The 20,762-nt window shown below is 36.5% G+C and overlaps 1 protein-coding gene across 4 annotated transcripts; it reads left to right on the top strand.

Moving 5' to 3' along the window:
• Nucleotides 1-1,877: 1,877 nt before the first annotated feature.
• LOC144646226 (uncharacterized) lies at nucleotides 1,878-12,467 on the top strand. 4 transcript variants are annotated; one of them, XM_078505766.1, is made up of 13 exons: nucleotides 1,878-2,216; nucleotides 4,291-4,348; nucleotides 5,084-5,125; nucleotides 7,587-7,779; nucleotides 9,125-9,366; nucleotides 10,001-10,045; nucleotides 10,187-10,231; nucleotides 10,342-10,383; nucleotides 10,493-10,540; nucleotides 10,651-10,692; nucleotides 10,802-10,849; nucleotides 11,167-11,208; nucleotides 12,301-12,467. In XM_078505766.1, the coding sequence occupies exons 2-13, from the start codon at nucleotides 4,300-4,302 to the stop codon at nucleotides 12,381-12,383; spliced, it is 921 nt and encodes a 306-aa protein (XP_078361892.1). In that variant the 5' UTR covers nucleotides 1,878-2,216; nucleotides 4,291-4,299; the 3' UTR covers nucleotides 12,384-12,467. The 4 variants fall into 4 exon arrangements, with proteins under 4 accessions (XP_078361892.1, XP_078361893.1, XP_078361891.1 ...); XM_078505767.1 differs by having other exon boundaries at nucleotides 1,878-2,220; nucleotides 4,299-4,348; XM_078505765.1 differs by having other exon boundaries at nucleotides 1,879-2,220; nucleotides 4,292-4,348.
• Nucleotides 12,468-20,762: the final 8,295 nt, after the last annotated feature.

Genomic DNA, 20,762 nt, shown 5'->3' with positions numbered 1-20,762 from the left:
AGAAAAATTTCGTGAAGACACTTGAATAGTTATGTTGGCAAGCTGTGAGTTTAACCTACGAAATGCTCTTTAATTAAAACAAGAAACCTTAACTGAACCCTTAATTCTACCTATTCGCACCAAGCTATAGTCCTACATGCAGTTAAATTTCTCACGCTCTCCTCGCGATACAATAAAAGATAGATTAAGATTTGCGTTTGATTTTTCTGGGAACGGCAAAATCCAACTTTTGCCGTTTGTAGTTTGTCGCTTATACGTCAGAGTGAGTAGTTTGGTGTTTGGTGTGAATAAGCAAATTATTTGCTATTTTTCTGATGGATTTATTCAATAGTTAGAAAAAAAAACATTAAAAAAAAAACAAACAAGCAAATCTCTTAAAAGTCATCTCCCATTATCCGGTAAATGTTTTATGACTGTACAATGACATGAAGTCGTCAAAACGTTATTCTATACTATTCTTAAATATTTTATGTAATAACCTATTTTACCAAACTAGATTCTAAGAGATTGCTTAAAACGTCTGATAATGTTCTCCATAATTTTTATGACAGTTTTTGCAAAAAACACGCGATTTGTTTACTCTGCAGCTTCCGAGGCCAAATTGAATTTCCTTAACTCTGAAAAGTCCGTCGTATTTCAGGGATCAACCACTTCCTTTCGGAACGAGACATGCCATTGGTTTTTACAACAATAACTAACAGGTCACAACAATGCCCCTATACCTAGAAAACAATAGAAGAAGTGTTTACAAGGGGCGAATGAAAATAGAGGTTCCCGAGAGGTAGTGGTCATGGCGTACTGTGTTTCGGAGCTGTTGAGCTAAACAGAAGCACATCATCAACAACAAACGTTTAGCCACGAACTCACTTTACTTGAATTGTTTTCTGTTACTGGTCGTGAGCTTACTATGACTATGTTCAATGTCTTACTCTCTCTCTTAAGCAATACTATCACTAATAGAAATACTACTATTTTTTCCATTCTCCTTTAAAACATATTTGTTTAAAAGTCACGAATCTTTGAGATAATTGATGATAGTTAAATTTACCACAGAGGTCTAATTTGAGTTGAAGTGACATATGACAGGTTGGGAGAAATTTTAAAGCATATGATTTTGGGTAGTGATAATATTACGACCAAAAACAAAACAGGTTTGGGTGTTGCAATGGAAAGTGAAAGGCGCAAGGCGCAGAAAGGGCACTTATTACAGGAACTTTTTGAGGTATCATGTTTTCACCATGAAATCGATGGCGCCAGAAAAAACAATTAAAATCAGTGAGTAGAAAATTAGTGGGCGTAATTTTAAATTGCCAACGTCAAGAAAAAAACCAATAAAGCATTTTAATCCAAACACTTATTTGATTTTCTTCAGACCCGTCATTAATCACTATTCTCTTCAGCAACGAATTTTTGTAATAAAGTATACCTTCAGTACAGTCCTCAAACTGTTCATTTTCTTGCTTCTATAGACGATAATTCATCTCTGAAGAACCTTGATACTTGCGTATCAAAATCAAGAAAAGCAAACATAGGACAATTTGCTTGTTTACCTTACTTTTTACTTACTTGGAATTTGATCTTTCGAAGATATGCAAAATCTTGAGAATTTTGTGTCGTAATTAAAATTTCGCACTCTCAAATTACAGCAAAATATCAAAATTGTCGAAGAAATTCGCCTTAAAAAGACCCTAGGTATTATTGAAGTACTTAACCAACTGAAACTCGAGAATTTGATACGTTATTTACGGCACCTTATTATTCCACTATTGTGCCATTTTACCATATAAGGGCAAAAGAACGTGAAAAATATGCCACGTTATTGCACTGTAGAACAGGGTAAAAATACGGACGGACAAACGTACGGAATACGGACCCAAACTTAGTGGAAAAAAGTGGAATTATCAATCCCTTATTCGATCTTTAAACATATAATACGAGCGGACATTTTGCCCCGTAGGGGCTCGGAAAAATACTACAGAACTCGCAAAATTTCCGCGTGTATTATATGTTAAACCATCGAATAAGTGTATTTATTAACTTTGCAAGGATTGCCATGTCACAAGAGCGCATGCTCCGCTAGAAGGGGAGAACGTGTAACAGGTGTGAATCGCTGTTAAGGTCAATTTGTTAGCCCTGCTGAACAAAGGAAAAGGATTGTCTCCTTCATTCTTCGAAAAACGGAATAAACATTCTCTATTTGTGCTGTAATAAAAAAATAAGGTAAGTATACAACTTTTTATCGTTCGATCTTTTTTCACTTATATGCATTTTTAAACTCATGTACTACAGTGTAAACTCTCGCTCGCTCGCTTTTTTAAATTTGAGGGGTTCGTTTTATCGATCCGTTATCCGTTATAAGTTGTATCCGATATTCGTTATACACGCCACTCGGCTGTAACGAAAATTCGTTTTCAAAATGTTTGTTACATTCAAGTATCTACAATTGATACTTAACTATTTTCAGTAGCTTGATTTTATCACCGCAACCTAACACAAACTAACGTTTTATCAGACCCCTTATTTCCACGAACAACTTAATTTCCAAGTAGTCTTTCTAGACAAACTACAACAAATTTTGGAAGCATAGCACGATAACCAATTTATTCGATTGAATTTCAGTGCTTTGTGCATGTTATCCGAGTTAGGTTTCAGAAAATTTCGTTAAATTGCTTAGTCTGAAAAATGTGTTCAGTATTGCAAGTAAAACCCATGAAATTTAAGTCGACTTGGTTATTGATGTAAAAAAAGGGCAATCAACCTTACGAGTAAAGAAATATCAAGTTTCCTCGTTAAATCCAAGTTCTTAAAATCTGATTGAATCGCAGTGTCAGATAGAAGTCGTCCTTCAAATCGTTCACTGTTATTGATTTAATTTTATTATTTTTTAAAGCAAGTTTTATTCTTACGTGTCCTTGAATTGATTTCCTACACCTTTCATCCTAATCTCTTGGCAATGTGAGATAATTAGTAATTATTAGTTTTAATATTTTAAAAGCAGGTGTACTAACAGCGACAGTTGAACTTGATCGCTAGTAATGACAGGTATTGACAAAATACGATTTGCCATTCGACAGTTCTTGAAGTGTACTTGACACGTCAAACGTGGTAAAACTGTTGTTTCTTCATGGTTTATCATATTTCAAACACAGTTTCCAAGAATTCATGTAGAAGTTTAGGCAAGCGGCAGTTGAACGTGATCGCTAGTAATGACAGGTATTGACAAAAATCGATTGCCATTCGACAGTTCTTGAAGTGTACTTGACACGTCAAATGTGGTAAAACTGTTGTTTCTTCATGGTTTATCATATTTCAAACACAATTTCCGAGAATTCGTGTATATGTTTCAGTCAAAATTTAATGGAGCTTCGTCACGGAAATTTGGCGGATTCTTGCTCTAAACTATTCTGAAATTAGTTTTTGGCAACTTAAACCATAAAAAAGCATTACTTTTGAACATCTAAAGAAAGATGTAGCCTTACTTTTCACTGTATTTTCGAAGAGAAATCAAACTACGGCTACAAATATCGATTTTTTTTTTCAAGACGCGCGGAAACAACTTAAAAAGTTTAGCCGAAATTTTTCAAGTTGTTATCCATTTTCATCATAGCCATCCGCAGCCAAAGACGCTTGTTAACAGTTTCAGTGCACTAATATATCAATTATATAAAAATGGACCACTATTTTTAGATTTCCTAGGACACAAATATATATTACTAACTTAATTGATATCCACCTAGCTAACCGGCTCAAAATTTGGTTTACCACTTTTTTTTTATACTATTCTCTTACAAAAGTCTTGCGTTTGCATACCGCTGTGAGCCAGCGAGAAAACTTGCAATAGGCCATGATGATGATGATGATGAGGATGAGGATGCGCAAATATCAACTATTAGTTTTCAAATGCGCATTACCACAATCAATCAATAAAAACTATTGAAAAATGCTCAAAATTTACCAAGCTTGGTTTAAGCAACTTATTCTCCACCTTCTGCCACCTTCATACAGTTTTCACGAGTGAATTCTTATGATAAAATTTACAAGTTTGCACTTCGAAAGAAAGGCTTGGTGGTGAAACAAGTAAGTCTGAGGTGAACTTATTATATAAACACTTAGAAACTCTCAACCCTGTTCCTTGTAATTATTTTAAACTGACAGCTTAACTCACAATTTCCAAGAAAGGCCCTTAAAAAAATCATTTGGTCTAGATTTGTGTAGCTTTTGCTTTCTTCCAAACCTAATTTCTCCGTATCTTCACAAGCGGTTGATAAACATTATTTCTGTTTTGTTCTAGGATCGAGCATGGCTATGAAGTTGGGAGTGGTTTTGATTATTCTTGGTCTTGCAAAATGTAAGAAAACCATTGGTTCCCCTTCCCCTCCTTCTATATTGTAATACTTTTTCTAGATTCAGGTATATTGTACAAGTCTTGACCGCGTTGAATATTATCGCAGACTTTCCTTAAGCCATTGCTTGTGATTCCCATCGACCATTAGTGTTAGAATGACGCAAGCGAGTAAAAATACTGTGTGTCGGACTGATCATATAAGGCATCTTCTAATGAAAAACCTTTATATAAGCTAGAAGTAAACAATTGTAAGTTGAAACCTTTAGAACGACTTAATCTTTACCATTTTGAAATGGAGAGCGAAGCGAACTATTGTCTAATTTTTCGAAATCACTAAAATCAAATCACCACAATTATCGTTAAGAAATTGAAAATTGGACTAGAGTGAATAAAAGTTAAAAATGTAAAACGAAAATGCTGCAAATTGTGTTCTGAATTATTTTGATGAATCGCAAGCAAGTTTACAAGTTTTTATTTTGAGATGATATGATCTCACTGTTATAGATAAAACACGTTATTTAATGGTAGTATTTGGGTTCGCCTATATTGCTGTATTTTCCGAAAAGCGTGAAAAATATAATAAAGTGATTTGGGAAAATTTGTGTCTTGATTTGTGTCTTGTGTCTTGTGACACTAGTACAAGGATTTAAATAGATACGAGGATATACACCTTTCTGTAGTGCCTTTTTCGTACCGTTATGTTAATATAAACCGTGTGCTCTGTTTTCTTGTCAACAGACACATCATGTACGGTTTCTTCACCACGGTCAATCAGAGCAGGTAAATTTGACCTCGTTTTAGATTATTCTGTCATACTTGGGTAGTGAGTGATTATCAAACCCAAGGTACTTGAGGGCAGCATATTGACCTCGTGCAAGATTATTACGTCTTGATTGTGTGGCGAGGTCATTATAGAACTCATGTTATTTGAGAGCAGCATATTGACCTCTTGCTAGATTTTGTGCTTTTTGGGGGTGGAGAGTTCCTTATGGAACTCTTGTTATCAGAGGGCAGCATGTCAACCTCGTTCTAGATTATTGTGTCTAACTTTGGTTGTGAATTCCTAATAGAACTCTTGTTATCTGAGGGCAGCATATCAACTTCGTGCTAGATCTTTGTGTTTAACTTGGATTGTGAGTTCCTTATGGAACTCTTAATATCTGAGGGCAGCGTATCAACCTCGTGCTAGATCTTTGTGTTTAACTTGGATTGTGAGTTCCTTATGGAACTCTTAATATCTGAGGGCAGCGTATCAACCTCGTGCTAGATCTTTGTGTCTAACTTTGGATTGTGAGTTCCTTATGGAACTCTTATTATCTGAGGGCAGCGTATCAACCTAGTGCTAGATTATTGTGTCTAGCTTTGGTTGTGAATTCCTAATGGAACTCTTGTTATCTGAGGGCAGCATATCAACCTATTGCTAGATTATTGTGTCGTAACTTGGGTTGTGAGTTCCTTATGGAACTCATGTTATCTGAGGGCAGCATATTGATCTCTTGCTAAGTTATTGTGTCTAACTTAGGTTGTGAGTTCCTAATGGAACTCTTGTTATCTGAGGGCAGCATATTGACCTCGTGCTAGATTATTGTGTCTAACTTAGGTTGTGAGTTCCTTATGGAACTCATGTTATCTGAGGGCAGCATATTGACCTCTTGCTAGGTTATTGTGTCTAACTTGGGTTGTGAGTTCCTAATGGAACTCATGTTATTTGAGGGCAGCATATTGACCTCTTGCTAGGTTATTGTGTCTAACTTGGGTTGTGAGTTCCTAATGGAACTCATGTTATTTGAGGGCAGCATATTGACCTCTTGCTAGGTTATTGTGTCTAACTTAGGTTTGTGAGTTCCTTTTGGAACTCATGCAACCTGAGGGCAGCATATTGACCTCTTGCTAGGTTATTGTGTCTAACTTGGGTTGTGAGTTCCTTATGGAACTCGTGTTATCTGAGGGCAGCATATTGACCTCTTGCTAGGTTATTGTGTCTAACTTGGGTTGTGAGTTCCTAATGGAACTCTTGTTATTTGAGAGCAGCATATCAACCTAGGTTATTGTGTCTAACTTGGGTTGTGAGTTCCTTATGGAACTCATGTTATCTGAGGGCAGCATATTGACCTCTTGCTAGATTATTGTGTCTAACTTAGGTTGTGAGTTCCTAATGGAACTCATGTTATCTGAGGGCAGCATATTGACCTCTTGCTAGGTTATTGTGTCTAACTTAGGTTGTGAGTTCCTTATGGAACTCATGTTATTTGAGGGCAGCACATTGACCTGGTGCTAGATTATTATGTCTTACTTGGATAGTGAGTTCCTTATAGAACTCATGTTATCTGAGGGCAGCATATCGACCTCTTGCTAGGTTATTGTGTCTAACTTGGGTTGTGAGTTCCTTATGGAACTCATGTTATTTGAGGGCAGCATATTGACCTCTCGCTAGGTTATAGGTCTAACTTGGTTTGTGAGTTCCTTAGTGGAACTCTTGTTATCTGAGGGCAGCATATTGACCTCTTGCTAGGTTATGGTCTAACTTGGGTTGTGAGTTCCTTATGGAACTCGTGTTATCTGAGGGCAGCATATTGACCTCTTCCTACGTTACTGTGTCTAACTTGGTTTGTGAGTTCCTAATGGAACTCTTGTTACCTGAGGGCAGCATATTGACCTCCTGCTAGGTTACTGTGTCTAACTTGGGTTGTGAGTTCCTTATGGAACTCATGTTACCTGAGGGCAGCATATTGACCTATTGCTAGATTATTGAGTCTAACTTGGGTTGTGCGTTCCTTATGGAACTCATGTTATCTAAGGGCAGCATATTTCTTTCTAGCTAATTTCTTATTGACCTCGTGCTTAGATTATTCTATCTTACTTTTCGGGTGAATTTTTTTTTTTATGGCACTCATGTTAAGAAGCAGGCAGGGGGACTTTGGCTACCCCTTATTAACCTCGTGTCTGGTTGTTAAATATGTATTACTTGGGTTTTTAGTTCCTTATTGAACTTTTGTTATCTGAGGGCAGCATATTGACCTCGTCCTAGATGATTCTGTCATACCTGAATTGTGAGTTAATATGGAACACAAATTATTTGAGGGAAGCATGTTTGCCCCGTGTTAGATTATTTTGTCTTACTTGGTAAGTGAGTTCCTTCGTCACATTGATCTCGTATTAGAGTAATTAGTTTTATTACTCGGGTGGTGAGTTCCTCTCCATCTTCGAATTTATTCTTGTCTTTTTTTTTTTTAATATACAGTAGTTCCAGGACCAGACTGTTACATGTCAAGTCAACCTGAGTGCTCTTTGAAACCCAAGTCGGTTGGTTGTTATAAAAGCAAACCGGACCAACGAGCTTTACCCGAACTTCTGCTTACGGCAAAGGATAGAAAGTCAGCGGTTTACTTTGGAGAGAAAATAAACTGGCTTGAATGGGCAAACTTCATTGACAGGTAAAGGCGGACATTTATGCGCTGGCACCATACCAAATAATTGAAATACGTTAAAAAAAAAGGCCATTGTTGTTGTTGTCGTCGTCAGCAAATACAGCGAAGGAGTGGTCGCAAAAATTTCGGAAAAGAAATTTTATGAAAATAAAAAAACAATAAAATAAGTCAACTCAGGAAAAAACTGTGTAGCGCATGTATGATATGACAAAAATTAAACAAAAATTTTGTTAATGTGCTGAAATACAACATTTCTCGGACGTTTCGAGACTTCTGTCTTTTAATTAGCGTAGAAAAAAAGTCACTTTCGTTAACTGTTTATGTTTCAAATCACAGGGACTGCGCAGCAAGAATTTGAGTTAGGGGGGGGGGGGGGGGGCTTAACTGCGAACGTGTACGCGTGAGCCAACTAGGGGGGTCCGGAAAATTTGGATCTCAATTTCTCTTAGATACCAGGAAACGCATTTAAAAATAAAAATTGAAACGTTCAGCGCTTAAAATTTTGTTGTAAAGTATTGCTTAAAATGGCAGTGTTGCTCTACAATACCGCTACTCACTGGTTCTTTAAACTTTATACAGAGACACGAACGTTTCTCACCATGTTGGAGTACTGGTAACTGAGATGTACCAGAACGAATAAAAACAGAAAAGACAATATTTCTTTCATTCTTACAAAATGACTTACCTTTAGGTCTACACTAGACCATTTTTTTCGGATTGAAACTGACCAAGACTGAAACATGCCTTTTCAAGTGAAGTCTAGCCAGTTTTTAGTTAAGGGTAGCAGCCTAACATTCGATTATAACTGAAAATTTTTAAGGCAATTGTCCGCATCTACTTGTTCTTTATGTATCTAAATTAAAGGCGAGCGTATTTTGGTAAAAGTAAATGCTGTTACCTTGGTCCTTAACAAACTAAATCTACAATACGGCGCCCAGAAATGAAATGTTTTTAATATTTTTTCCTTCCTTTCTTAATTCATTATAATATTTTTTTTGTTAGTGTAAAAAAAAGTGGGGTGCTAAAGCTCCCCTAGCCCCTCCCTCTCCACGGTCTCTGAATCAGTGCCTTATATTACCTTCCACAAAAGTTTTTATTCACATTTTAACAAATTTTTTCTTCATTTGGTTATGTATCTCGTTAAGTAATCAATAATATCAAGTCACTTTAAAGAGTTATGTTTTGATATATTAAGGATAATTTTGATTTTTTATTTACAAAACTCTTCTGAAAATCGAAGAAAACCTAGCAGTTATAGTTAACCAACGCAGAGAAAGGTAAAACCTGTAAAGTTAAAGCTTTTCAACAAGCGTCATCTTCAACGCAACTTCCCTTTTTTCTGATCATTTAGGTTTACTTGCGCGTGCGCAGTGAAGGCAAAACAAAAGAACTATGACTACTTTGCCATCGAGAACTATGGAGAATGTTGGAGCGGAATGAATGCCAACTTTAGTGTCTATGGACTGTCTGGAAATTGTAAAATGGTCAAGGCCAACGAGTGTTTTTTCGAGGCTTGCGATGAAAAGCGCAATGATTCAAGACTATGTTTTGGAGGCCCCTTTGCTATGTATGTCTATACAATCAAGGAAAAAGGTAGGCGAAGTATGAACATCGGCTTGCCTGTAACAGTTTTCCGATATGTTGACCAACATGGCATAAATATAAATTCCCGGGTATAAACTATACCCTTCTACCAAGTAACAAAAATTGCAATAAAAACTTTATTCATATGTCTATGTGTTTAGCCCTTACGGGTTAATTGGGGACACCAACAATTCTTAATAACTATAAGTTTTTAAAATAATGTACGACAAAATAATTAAAGATACTTTGAAAAGTGGTCCTAATTAAGAAATACAACGTACATGTACAACGTAAATGATTAAAAATAAAACAGCGTCCAATGCTTGGCCCGTAACTTATTTTTGACAATGTGAATAACTTGCTACAGAGCCTACAACCACATAGTCAACATAGTCTGACAAGTTTAATTTTCTAATTTTATTTCTGAAAATTGCCAGTGTGGGTAAGTTTTTAAGGTTTTTGTTAAGTTTAGACCATAAAAACCGTTCATAGGTATCTGATTTAGTGTTAACCGTAACGTGTAGTATATCAAAATCAGCTAATTGCGAAAGACCATTGTAAATAGGTTTTCCCTTAAATTAAAAGTAAAATTTGAGTGCTGTTTGATAACTGAAAAAATAATAATGTTTGATTCTCCCAACAGAACCACCAACAATGCCACCCGCTTCAACTAAACCACCTACAAATGGTACAGTATTTGGCATATTATATTTCCTTTCACATTAAAAGTAAAAATAATTCATCGTATTTCTCCTTAAAGTATATGTAGAAACAAGTGATCGTTTTGTTATAAAAAGTCTCTAAGACATGTTTGTGATTTTGTCTACAGCACCTTCCACTATGGCACCCTCAACACAACCACCTACCAAGCCGGGTAAAAAAAGGACATTTTTGTTCTTCTTTTTTTCTTTAATTTAAAGAAAAAATAGGCGAGTTGTACAAGTTTTTTTTTTTTTCAAAATATTTTTGTGATTTTGTCAACAGAAACACCATCCGTGCCACCTACGACAAAACCACCTACAGAGGGTAAAATATCTAGCATGTTTTGTATTTATTGTTAAATTACTAAGAAGCAAATTAAATCAGCGCTTTGTTATAAAAGGTTCTCAAAATATGTACGTGATTTTGTCAACAGGACCATCAACTTTGCCACCTTCAACACAACCACCCACCACCAAGCCGGGTAAAAAAAATGACATTTTTGTTTGTTTGTTTGTTTGTTTGAATTAAAGTAAATTATCGTGTTGTAAGATTGAATTTTGTTTTAAAACATGTTTGTGATTTTGTTACCAGAAACACCAATTGTGCCACCTACGACAAAACCACCTACTGAGGGTAAAATATCTGGCTTTTTTTGTATTTCTCATTAAATTATTAAGGAATAAATTAAATTAGCGTTCTGTTATAAAATATTCTCAAAACATGTACGTGATTTTGTCAACAGGACCATCAACTTTGCCACCTTCAACACAACCACCCACCACCAAGCCGGGTAAAACTAACTTACATTTTTGTCTGTTTTCTTAGTTAGTTTGTTTGTTTGTTTAAGTAATTATTCTCGCAAGTAGTAGGCAAAAATCAATAGGCCGGATCCAAAAACAACCGTTGAGCTTCATTGTGTCAGTGTTAAACAGTGATTGGCTAATTACAATTAAAGCGCGAAATTTGAATTTCAATACATGAATTAGACACAACAATTGCCAATGTTACTGTTTAACCACAATAGCAGTAGTAGAGTAGCCGCTCTCATTGTTCTTCGTCATCCTTCGTCACTGATCTTTCAAAAAATGATTGTGATTTTGTCAACAGAAACACCAACCGTGCCACCTGTGACACAGCCACCTACAACGGGTAAAATAACTGACATTTTTTGTAACTTTTGTAACGTTTACAAGCTGAATTGACTAAGCGAACCTCCGTGTCGATCACCGCGATCATTTTTTTCCACTCAAGACAACTTTGAGAGGCCCTAACTATTCCATGCTGATGATACGGCTGTAGAGAAATCCGTGTTGAGCTAGTCTTTGGCCTGGTTATTTTTGTCCATAAAAATTCTAAACCGAGCAACAACCAACAGGAGGACACTTGACAGGGAACTACCATGAACAAGGTTTTGAAAAGTCGACACATTTACATAAGTAAAAACTTTTAAGTTTTTACTTATGTAAAAACGGGCACGAGGACGGTTGATCTCGAGTTCAAAACGTCTGGTACACCAGCGCCTTTAAGTTTTGCCCTTGTGCCTTGGAAAATTCGCTAAAAAACTATAATTGCAATTTGCTTTCCCATCAACAGTTCACTTAATATTTTTATAGTGATATTCTAGACGCATTTCGTATATTAGCAAGGAACAAATACAAAATTAGTCGTAATTTTAGCATCGTTTTGACCAAAAATGCAGCAAAACTCCCGTAAAAGTCACTCTTAAACAGGGACCTCTATAGAGCCACGTCATCAATATGGAGTTTGAATTTTTGAGATAACTATGTGCGCGCGAAATAAGGTGTCTGTTTACCCTGGCTGAACGTTTCTATGTAAGTTTTCTTTCTTTGAGAGAGAAAGAAGGGTACCGCCTTTAAATAAGCTTATATCGAGTACATGTCACCATAACGTCTGTTTAAAAATGAGTAAGCAGATTACATACAGTGGAACCAACCCTTATGGTCACCCCGTTTTATTACAGCCACTCGTTTTTACGGCCACTTTGTTTTTGCCAGAACAAAAACTCACTCAGTAATTCCCTAATTTAAAGAACCTCTTTAGAACGCCATTCCATAATACGGCCAGATTTTAGTGGTCCGTTGTTGGCCGGATTAACGAGGCTTGACTCTATTTGAATCAGCTTGAAGGTGGTCTGTTTAAAAGTTTTTAGAAAGACAATTTCTTTGTTTAGAATAGAACGAATTGTGAGCAAAAAACTATTTTTGTGATTTGTGTCAACAGCAGCACCACAACCGACTCCACCGCCCCCAGCGCCGACTACCGCACCGCCAACCTCCTCAGAAGAAGACAACTGCGAGGAGTAATCAGCTAGGTTGTTTACAAAACCTGCATGTGCTGGCGCTTTCGAGCAAGAAATTACATAAAATGAAATAAAATTATGTGGTTGTAGCAAGAGAGTGTCTTTTAGTGTATCTGTTAAATGGGCTTTGTCACGGATAATAGCAGATTTTTGAACAGCCAAAATTCCTATTTGTGTCGTGGGAGACCTAATAATAATTGTCCATTTTTTATTAACAATTGCTACATTAAAGCACTGAAGCTGTTAACGAGCGTCTTTGGCCATGGGTGGCTAGGATGGAAATGGATTACAACTGATTAATTTTTCGTTGAAATTGCACGTAGTGGCGGGAGCTATTAAGGAAGGGCTGGAACCGCGAGAATAAGCTAGCAAGCCCCAGCAAGGGGAAGTTCAGTCCCTCCTCACTTCCTTCACTTCCCCCCTCCCCTACTCCAAAAACTTTCCCCGTATTTATTTCCTCCCGTATTATTTTTCTTCTTCGCTGTTCCTTTTATATTTTTTTTGTTTCAAAGGCTTAGAAAGAGTTAAACACACCTGAACATCCGCAGTCCTGGTCCCAGCCATACCCAAACACTATCGAACACTACAAACACTACAGTTTTAACCTCCCAAAAGGGACGGACCATTATTTTCCTTGAGATGGTGGGGGAATAAAAAATATTAAAAAAAATTGTTTGCAGGGCCTAAAAAGGAAAAATGTTTGCAAACACAATATGTATATAGAAAATAGTTTGCATTTCGAAAAAAGTGTCTGCAGAAGTGCATTTATTATAAAGAAAAAAGTTTGCAGATGAAAATTTTTCATATTCCCCCTCCAGGAAAATAATGGTATGTCCCTAAGTAGACAACTGTCTTAATCCCTAACAACTGTCTTAAGCGGACAGCGTCCGTTTACGAGAGGTTCCACCATATATCTTTACTTAGCATTTTCTTTCTAGATTCCGTTTTCCGGCCATGCTTAAGCTTTCTAACCTTACTTCGATTGTTACCTGGCTTTCAATTTGCCTGGTGTAACAAAATGCTAGGGAACCGGGACTAACCAAAACATAAGTAATCACCAGAAATAAAATACAAACAGCGACAACAAACATAACACATGGACTACGCATGGACTGAAAAAAGAATCTAAATTTTACTTGACGTTTCGCATGCTACAGCACGCATCTTCAGAAGTGACGGTTACAAAAAGCGAAAGATTTAAAACTTAACATGCGAAACGTCAAGTAAATTTTCATGAAATTTTATATTCTTTTTTCAGACCATGCGTATAGTCCATGTGTTATGTTTGTTTCCGCTGTTTGTATTTTATTTCTGGTGAAATTGAAATGGCCAATAAAACAAGAGCGTTTATAAGTAATCACTCTGGCCAATCGTAAAGCACACAGACATTCCGATGAATCAATCAAAATTTGTAACAATACATACAAATCCTTTTGATCACCTTTAAAGTACTCCAGATCCAGGGCTCAGCCCCTAAATATCTCATCGATTTAATTTCTGTTTGACCGCCATCCCGCTATGATTTACGGCGAAATAACAAGGGAATTCTTCTGAGCACCCCAAAGCGTTTCACAAAAGCTACCATGGGGGATCGATCCTTCCTGGCGGCAGCGCCACGGCTTTGGAACAGTCTTCCCATAAGCATTAGATCTGCATGTACTAAAAGTGATTTTAAACAGAAACTTAAGACATTTTTATTTAGCAAGGCATTTTGTTAGTTTATATTAAGATTTTTTTTTCTTATAGCTAATTGTAAATAGTGTAGGTTTCGTTTTTAATTTTCTAAAGATTGTAACTAGGATATTTATTTTGCAAAAATAAATGGTTTTATGTAGCTTGTTTCGTAAGTATTTACCAGCTTCCGGTGAAATTCCCTCCACTATCACTCCCGGTTACAATTTCGCGGGCTTTTAGGTTATGAAGGCGCGGTTACATCGCCTTTACGCTTATGGCGTCTACGAGGGAAGAAAAGTTTCCCCTCCCTCCGCTCCCTGCGTTCTGTTGTTGTTGGTTTGGGTTGGCGGGTTCTCCCTCACCTTTGCTGGGATAATACTTTAAGGTTTCCATATTTTAAGCTTTCTATCCTTGATATAAAAAATAAACGGCCACACCCGTGGCCAAAATCTGCCAAATGGTAGTCTTGTCTTTTATTATCCCAGCAAACAGAGCTTTGCCAAAGCAACACATACATACTTGTTTATATGCATAGCATCTAATCTAGGAGGAACAGGATACATAAAGGTTCTTATTTTTGTATCTATTGTAATGTTTGTAATGCGCATTTGATTATTTTATAGAAAATGCGCAATATAAATATTAAATATTATTATTATTATTATTATTATTATTATTATTATTATTATTATTATTATTATTATTATTATTATTACAAGTGAAACCGGTAAAAGCAATATATAATTATATATCCCATAGAAAACAGGTTTAAATGTGAAAATAGATTAGTGTGTATCAATCAGATTATTCTGCAGCTTATGTATACTTTCATAAGCAAATTCACATTCTGCAGTTCCAGAAAATATCCATACCTACCCCAAGGATGGTCATTGCGAATTCCCAGGGGGATGGGGGTCTCAATAGTTTAAAATAAAGTTTTTATTTTTTTTATTTTTTTTTTATTTATTTATTTATTGCAAGACACAAAACAAAAAGTTACATTACATTGCATTGCATTATACTACTTACACAAAGGCGCTACTTACATTACATTACTCTAATTACAATACTCTACTTACAACTGACAGTACTTAGACTAATTACATCTGATGCCTACAATATTTTTTTTTTAATGCAACACACAGAAAAAAAAAAAAAAAACGAGCATACTTACAGAACAACTGCTTACACTACCTTACGTAAAAATGACTTATATTCATACGTTACAGTTACATTACTTACTATACAATTACTTACATACTTTACACTACTTACGTAACAGTTACATTACTTAAAGTACAATTAATTACATTCTTTACACTACTTACAAAACTAGCATTACTTACGTGACAGTTACATTACTTAACAAACAATTACTTACAATCATTACACTAGTAATAATACGCTCTACATATAGTTCTTATAATAATATATAAACATAATTCTAGCTTAGGTTTCGTTATTTGCCTTCTGTCTTAACATACAACGCTTTCTAGAGTTAATTTCCGGACACTGCTCCACTTTTGAGGCTATTGTGACATGCCAGAAAGACAGAGAAATGTTTTATTTCAGGCGTCAGGTTGCGTGTCCTACAGGACCAAATATAGTATCTCGCCACAAGAAAGTGGAAGTTAAGCTTTTGTTTATTCTTTGAAATGTCTGTCTTTAAGCCTAAGACGGTATTTAAAGATAAGTTGTATGTCCTGAGTGCGAGATTTTGGTTTACAAGAAAATCCTTGAAGTTTTGCCAGAAGGTAGAAACGACACTACAGGACCAGAAAAGATGAATCAAACTTTCCTTCTCCGTTTTGCAGAAATTACAGAGATCAGAGTCTTTTATTCCTACTTTTTTAAGAAAATCATTGGTCGCCAATCGTCTATGCAGAAGTTTGAATTGAAATATAATAAGTTTTGTAGATTTTGTACACTGGAAAGATAACTGGTATGCCGCTTCCCAATCTATTGGTTCGCAAGCTTCAGAGGCGCAATCCACGGCCCATTTTTCTTGGCTATTGGTTGGACACTTTTGTTTGAGACTAATTAATTTTTTATAAGCTTGCTTACTTGGTTTATTTGCTTTCATAAATTTCGTATAAAAGCTTTCGTATTGTGTATTTGCTTTGTTGCGTACGGGCACTCTTATTTTATTTCGTAGGGTTCTTAAGGCAGATAACAACCCGTAAAAAGCAAGATAATTTGTTTCGTTGAGATCATAGCGCTGTTTGAATTCATGAAATGATAGGAACGCATCTGAATCTTTCATCAAATGCGAAACCTTGTTAATCCCTTTTTGCAGCCATGCTTCGTAGAAGATCGGTTTGTTATTGATCCGTAAAAGAGAGTTGTGCCAAAGGTTCAAGGAAAGAAAATGATCTGTAGACTCTAAATTGTTCTCGAAAGTTATTTCAGACCAGATATTTGCGATCTCCACGATAAAGGGATAGGATAATTTAAAATACTTTGACAAGTCGCTTTTTCTGAGGTTGCCGCTGAAAAAAGCTCTTCCCCCATAATTCCTAAGTTCTAAATCAAAAAAGAGTTTCCATTTCCCATGGTTGTTAACATCAATATATTTTTTGACCCACGTAGTTTTTAATCCTTTATTAAAAGATTCAATATCAATCATGTTTAAACCGCCTTTTGCATAGTCGTTAATCATTACTTCCCGCTTGATTTTGTCGCCTTTGCCGTTCCATAAAAAATCATAGAAGAGGCTATTGATTTCCTTCAAGACAAGGTGATTAGTTGTGAGGGGGGATAAAATGTATACCAGTTGGGACGCGATTAAACTTTTTAAAACCGTAATTTTGCCATAGAGGGTAAGTCGACGACACTCCCAACAGCTAAGGCTATTTTTTATTTTTGTTAATTTTTCGTTGTAGTTCAGCTCTGCGGTTAGGTCAGGATTAGTCGAAAACCATACTCCAAGGGCTTTGGCCTTTCCTTTCACCCACTTTAAGTCTTTTTCCGGGCACAATGTTTCTTCTTTTCCGGCATTAGCACCAATCCAGAGGGCTTCCGTTTTCTTGTTATTTAATTTAAGGCCAGATAGCAGTTGAAAGTTATCCAACATATGCAGAGAAGTTATAAGGGATTCCAAGGAACCATCCAGTATTAAAGTGGTGTCATCCGCATACTGACTAATTTTTATTTCTTTTCCATTCACAATAATGCCTTTCACATTTTGGTTTTTCCTTATCGCATCTGCTAGAACCTCGACACAGAGAATAAAGAGATAGGGAGAAAGAGGGCAGCCCTGCCTCACTCCTCTTTCTAGCTTAAAACAATCGCTGGCCCATCCGTTATTAAGAATACAACTTTCTGTGCCGTGGTAGCACAGTTTAATCCAATTAATTAGAGATTGTCCAAAATTGTAATATCTAAATGTTTTTTGAATGTAAGTCCACTCTACTGTATCAAAAGCTTTTTCAAAATCGAGAAAGAGTAAAAGTCCAGGGACTTTGTTGGCCGTTGTATAATGGATTACGCTATCTATGAGTCTGATATTCTCCCCGATAAACCTATCTTTAAGGAATCCAGTTTGATCGTTATCTATAAGGCTCGGTAGAACGTTTTTCAGTCTGTTTGCAATAGCTTTGGTCGCAATTTTGTAGTCACAGTTTAAAAGGGTTATAGGTCTCCAGTTCTTAATAAAGTAAGGTACTGTATCCTTTTTTGGGATTAATTTAATAATTCCACGTCTCTGGGTTACCGAAAATTGACCTGACTGATATGCAAAGTTAAGTGAATTAACAAGCAGGTCCGACAAATCGTTCCAAAAAACTTTATAAAATTCGGCAGGTATTCCGTCTGAGCCAGGTGTTTTATTTGCTTCTGTATTTTTTAATGCTTGTAAACATTCCTCTTTGGTCAGAAGGCCTTCACATGACATTTGTTCATCTGGGTCCAGAAACTTAGTATTATTCTTATCAAAAAACATGCCATCACCGTAAGTGTCGTTGGTATTCATTTGGGAGCTGTATAAACTTTTGTAAAAGGATTCGCAATGATTTAGGATTTCTTTGTCTGAATTTACTGTTTCGTCATCATTGGTTTTTAGCTGACTTATTACCCCCTGTTTGTAGTGCCTTTTTTCCATGTTAAGAAAATACTTTGTATTTCTTTCACCCTCATTGTACCATCTACATTTCGATCTTAAAATTGCACCTTTGGTGCGGTACTCAATTATTTTTTCCAGCTCTGCCTTTTTTCTTTCTAATTCTAATTGTTTAGCACCTTCGTTGTCGCCTGTTGTCTCTATCTGTAATTGCAAGTTGTTAATTGCTTTTTCAAGGTCTTCTTCCCGTTTTACAATTTTAGCCTTTTTGGCTGCTGCGTATTTTAATGATTGTTCTCGGGTTTTCATTTTTATCATTTCCCACAGTAGCGCATGGTTCACAGTGTCGTCATTTTGATATTCTTCTTTAACAGCTTGAATTGTTGATTTTATCTGGTTAACATATTCAATTTCGGTAAGAAAAGAAGTATTGAGTTTCCAAAAGCCTGGTCCTCTTGGATTCGATTGAACAGTTATACTGATATCGATCATTGAGTGATCGGTTTTATATCCTGTTGAAATATCGGCGTGCGTGACATTGCACATTAAGCTTTGGCTAACAAGGAAGAAGTCTAGTCGACATTGAATTTCGGGTTTTTGGCGGCGCCAGGTATATCTTAGGGAATCAGTGTGCAGCACCCTCCAAGCATCACTCAGATCTAAGTTCTCCATAAATTCCTGTACAACTTTCAATGAATTATTGTGTGTTTTCGCGACACCACCTTTCTTGTCTTTTTCTAGATCAAGCACTAAGTTAAAATCTCCACCAATAACTACTTCTTCACATTGAAAGTCTAACAAATGTTCGAAGAAACCTTCGAAGAAAACCGCGTCATCGTCGTTGGGAGCATAAATGGCGGCGAGCGTTAAATACTTTTCGTTGGTTTTGATGTCGCAAATAATAAATCGTCCGTTCGGATCACAATATACCCGCTTCATTTCGAAATCAAATGTATTATTGAATAAAATTGCGACTCCTGCCTTAGCTCCTGTGCAACAACTAAAATACGATTTATATCCCCACTCTGCCGACCACAGCGAGGACGTGTTCTCGCGACAATGGACTTCCTGTAGAAAATAAATAGAGTTGTTTTTTGCCCTGAGCCAAGAAAATACCTCTCTTCTCTTTAGCATGTCTCCCAAGCCTCTTACGTTAAGTGAACATATTTTGAGAGCCATGTAAGGAATCTAGAAATAAAGATTGTTTCTGGAGCAGCTTTAGTGTCACAAAAATTATTAAAAGTAGCTTTTTCTTTAGGGTAATTAACAAGGCAGCTGAAAGCTTGAAACAAAGCAGCTAGCTGTGCTGTAGTGGCGCAAAAATTATTACATATATACAAAGAGGAATACAAAAAAAACATCGAACAATACATAACATTAAACGCGTTAAAATCTCTTTCTTTAGGACTAATACCCCACGAGATTTAATGAAGGTATTCACAGTTAACGCGCTATTGTGCTCAATGGGATCTTATTTCCCACCCTAAGGTACAAATAAACTTATTTAATATGCGTATTGGGTTCCAAAAAAAAACGAATAATTATCTCCGTGTTTCAGTGATGTCTTAAGAAAATGGTTACTTTAGAAAATCTGGGATGTTATTAAAGTCATACTTCTGATTGTCAATAGTCAAATACCTTCCGATGACTTTGACGTTGTCCATTCCTAAGTCTTCTCTTGCTTTGGTCATTGCTTTTATTAAGACTTTCCTCTCTTCTTGAATAGCGCGTGCGAAGTCTTCTGTTATGTAAGCATCTGTGTGGACAGTAGATTGTTTGATTTTCCCTCGTTTCGCCCATACGACGTTTCTGTCTTCGCGGCTTACAAAACGCGCTATGATCGGCCTTGATCTTTCCTGCACTTTTTTCCCAACGCGGTGTACAGCGTGGAACTTTATCGAGGAAGCGTCCAGCTTCATATCTTGTTGTAAGATATCGCAGATCAAAGCCTTGCAATCCTCTCCCTCCGTTTCTTTAATGTTGTTGAATCGTAGATTCTCTCGTCTCGTGTATTGCTCTAGTTGAGTGTTTCTTTCGGTTTCTAGTTTTAATTTCTGTTCCAGTTTAAGAATTCTGTCATTAAGGGCTTTCATGCTGTTAGTGTTAGCATCGGAAACGTTCTTGACGTTTTCTTTCAGTGACTCTACATCATCTTGAGTATTGCTTAGGCTTTTCTCAACGTCCTTGATGGTGCCTTTTACGGCGTCAATTTCCTCTTTAAACTCGTGACGGAGTTTATCCATGTCCGCGTGAATCCCCGCAAAGCCTTCTGTCACAATTTTCTTAAGGCAATCAATTGACTCTTGCAGTAATTGCAAACTATCTGGCGCCAGCATGGCTTCTTCGTCGTCTTCACCAAAAGATGTGCTCGAAGACCCTTTCTTTTTTCTTTTTTTACCTCTGCCCATCTATTTGAAAATAAACACTTTAAAGCTGGCCTAATCCAACGCGCAATTTATAGAAAACATGCTTAGGCCGCGTCCGTCCGCCATGATGCCGGGCCCAGTCCTCTAGTTTAAAATAAAGTATGAAGCTAAACTGGAAATCCCAGGGGGTGGGAGGGTCCAAACCAAAGAACTATCCTCGGGGGAGGTACACGTATGGATATTTTTTAAAACGACTCCCTGTGGAACCAAGCCTGTGCTGCAAAAA

The sequence above is a fragment of the Oculina patagonica genome, chromosome 3 (assembly GCF_052425735.1).
Source record: "Oculina patagonica isolate OP01 chromosome 3, crgOcupat, whole genome shotgun sequence".
NCBI classification, from domain to species: Eukaryota; Metazoa; Cnidaria; class Anthozoa; order Scleractinia; family Oculinidae; genus Oculina; species Oculina patagonica.
Note: the sequence above shows the minus strand (reverse complement) of the source record. Positions and strands in the feature narration are given on the sequence as shown.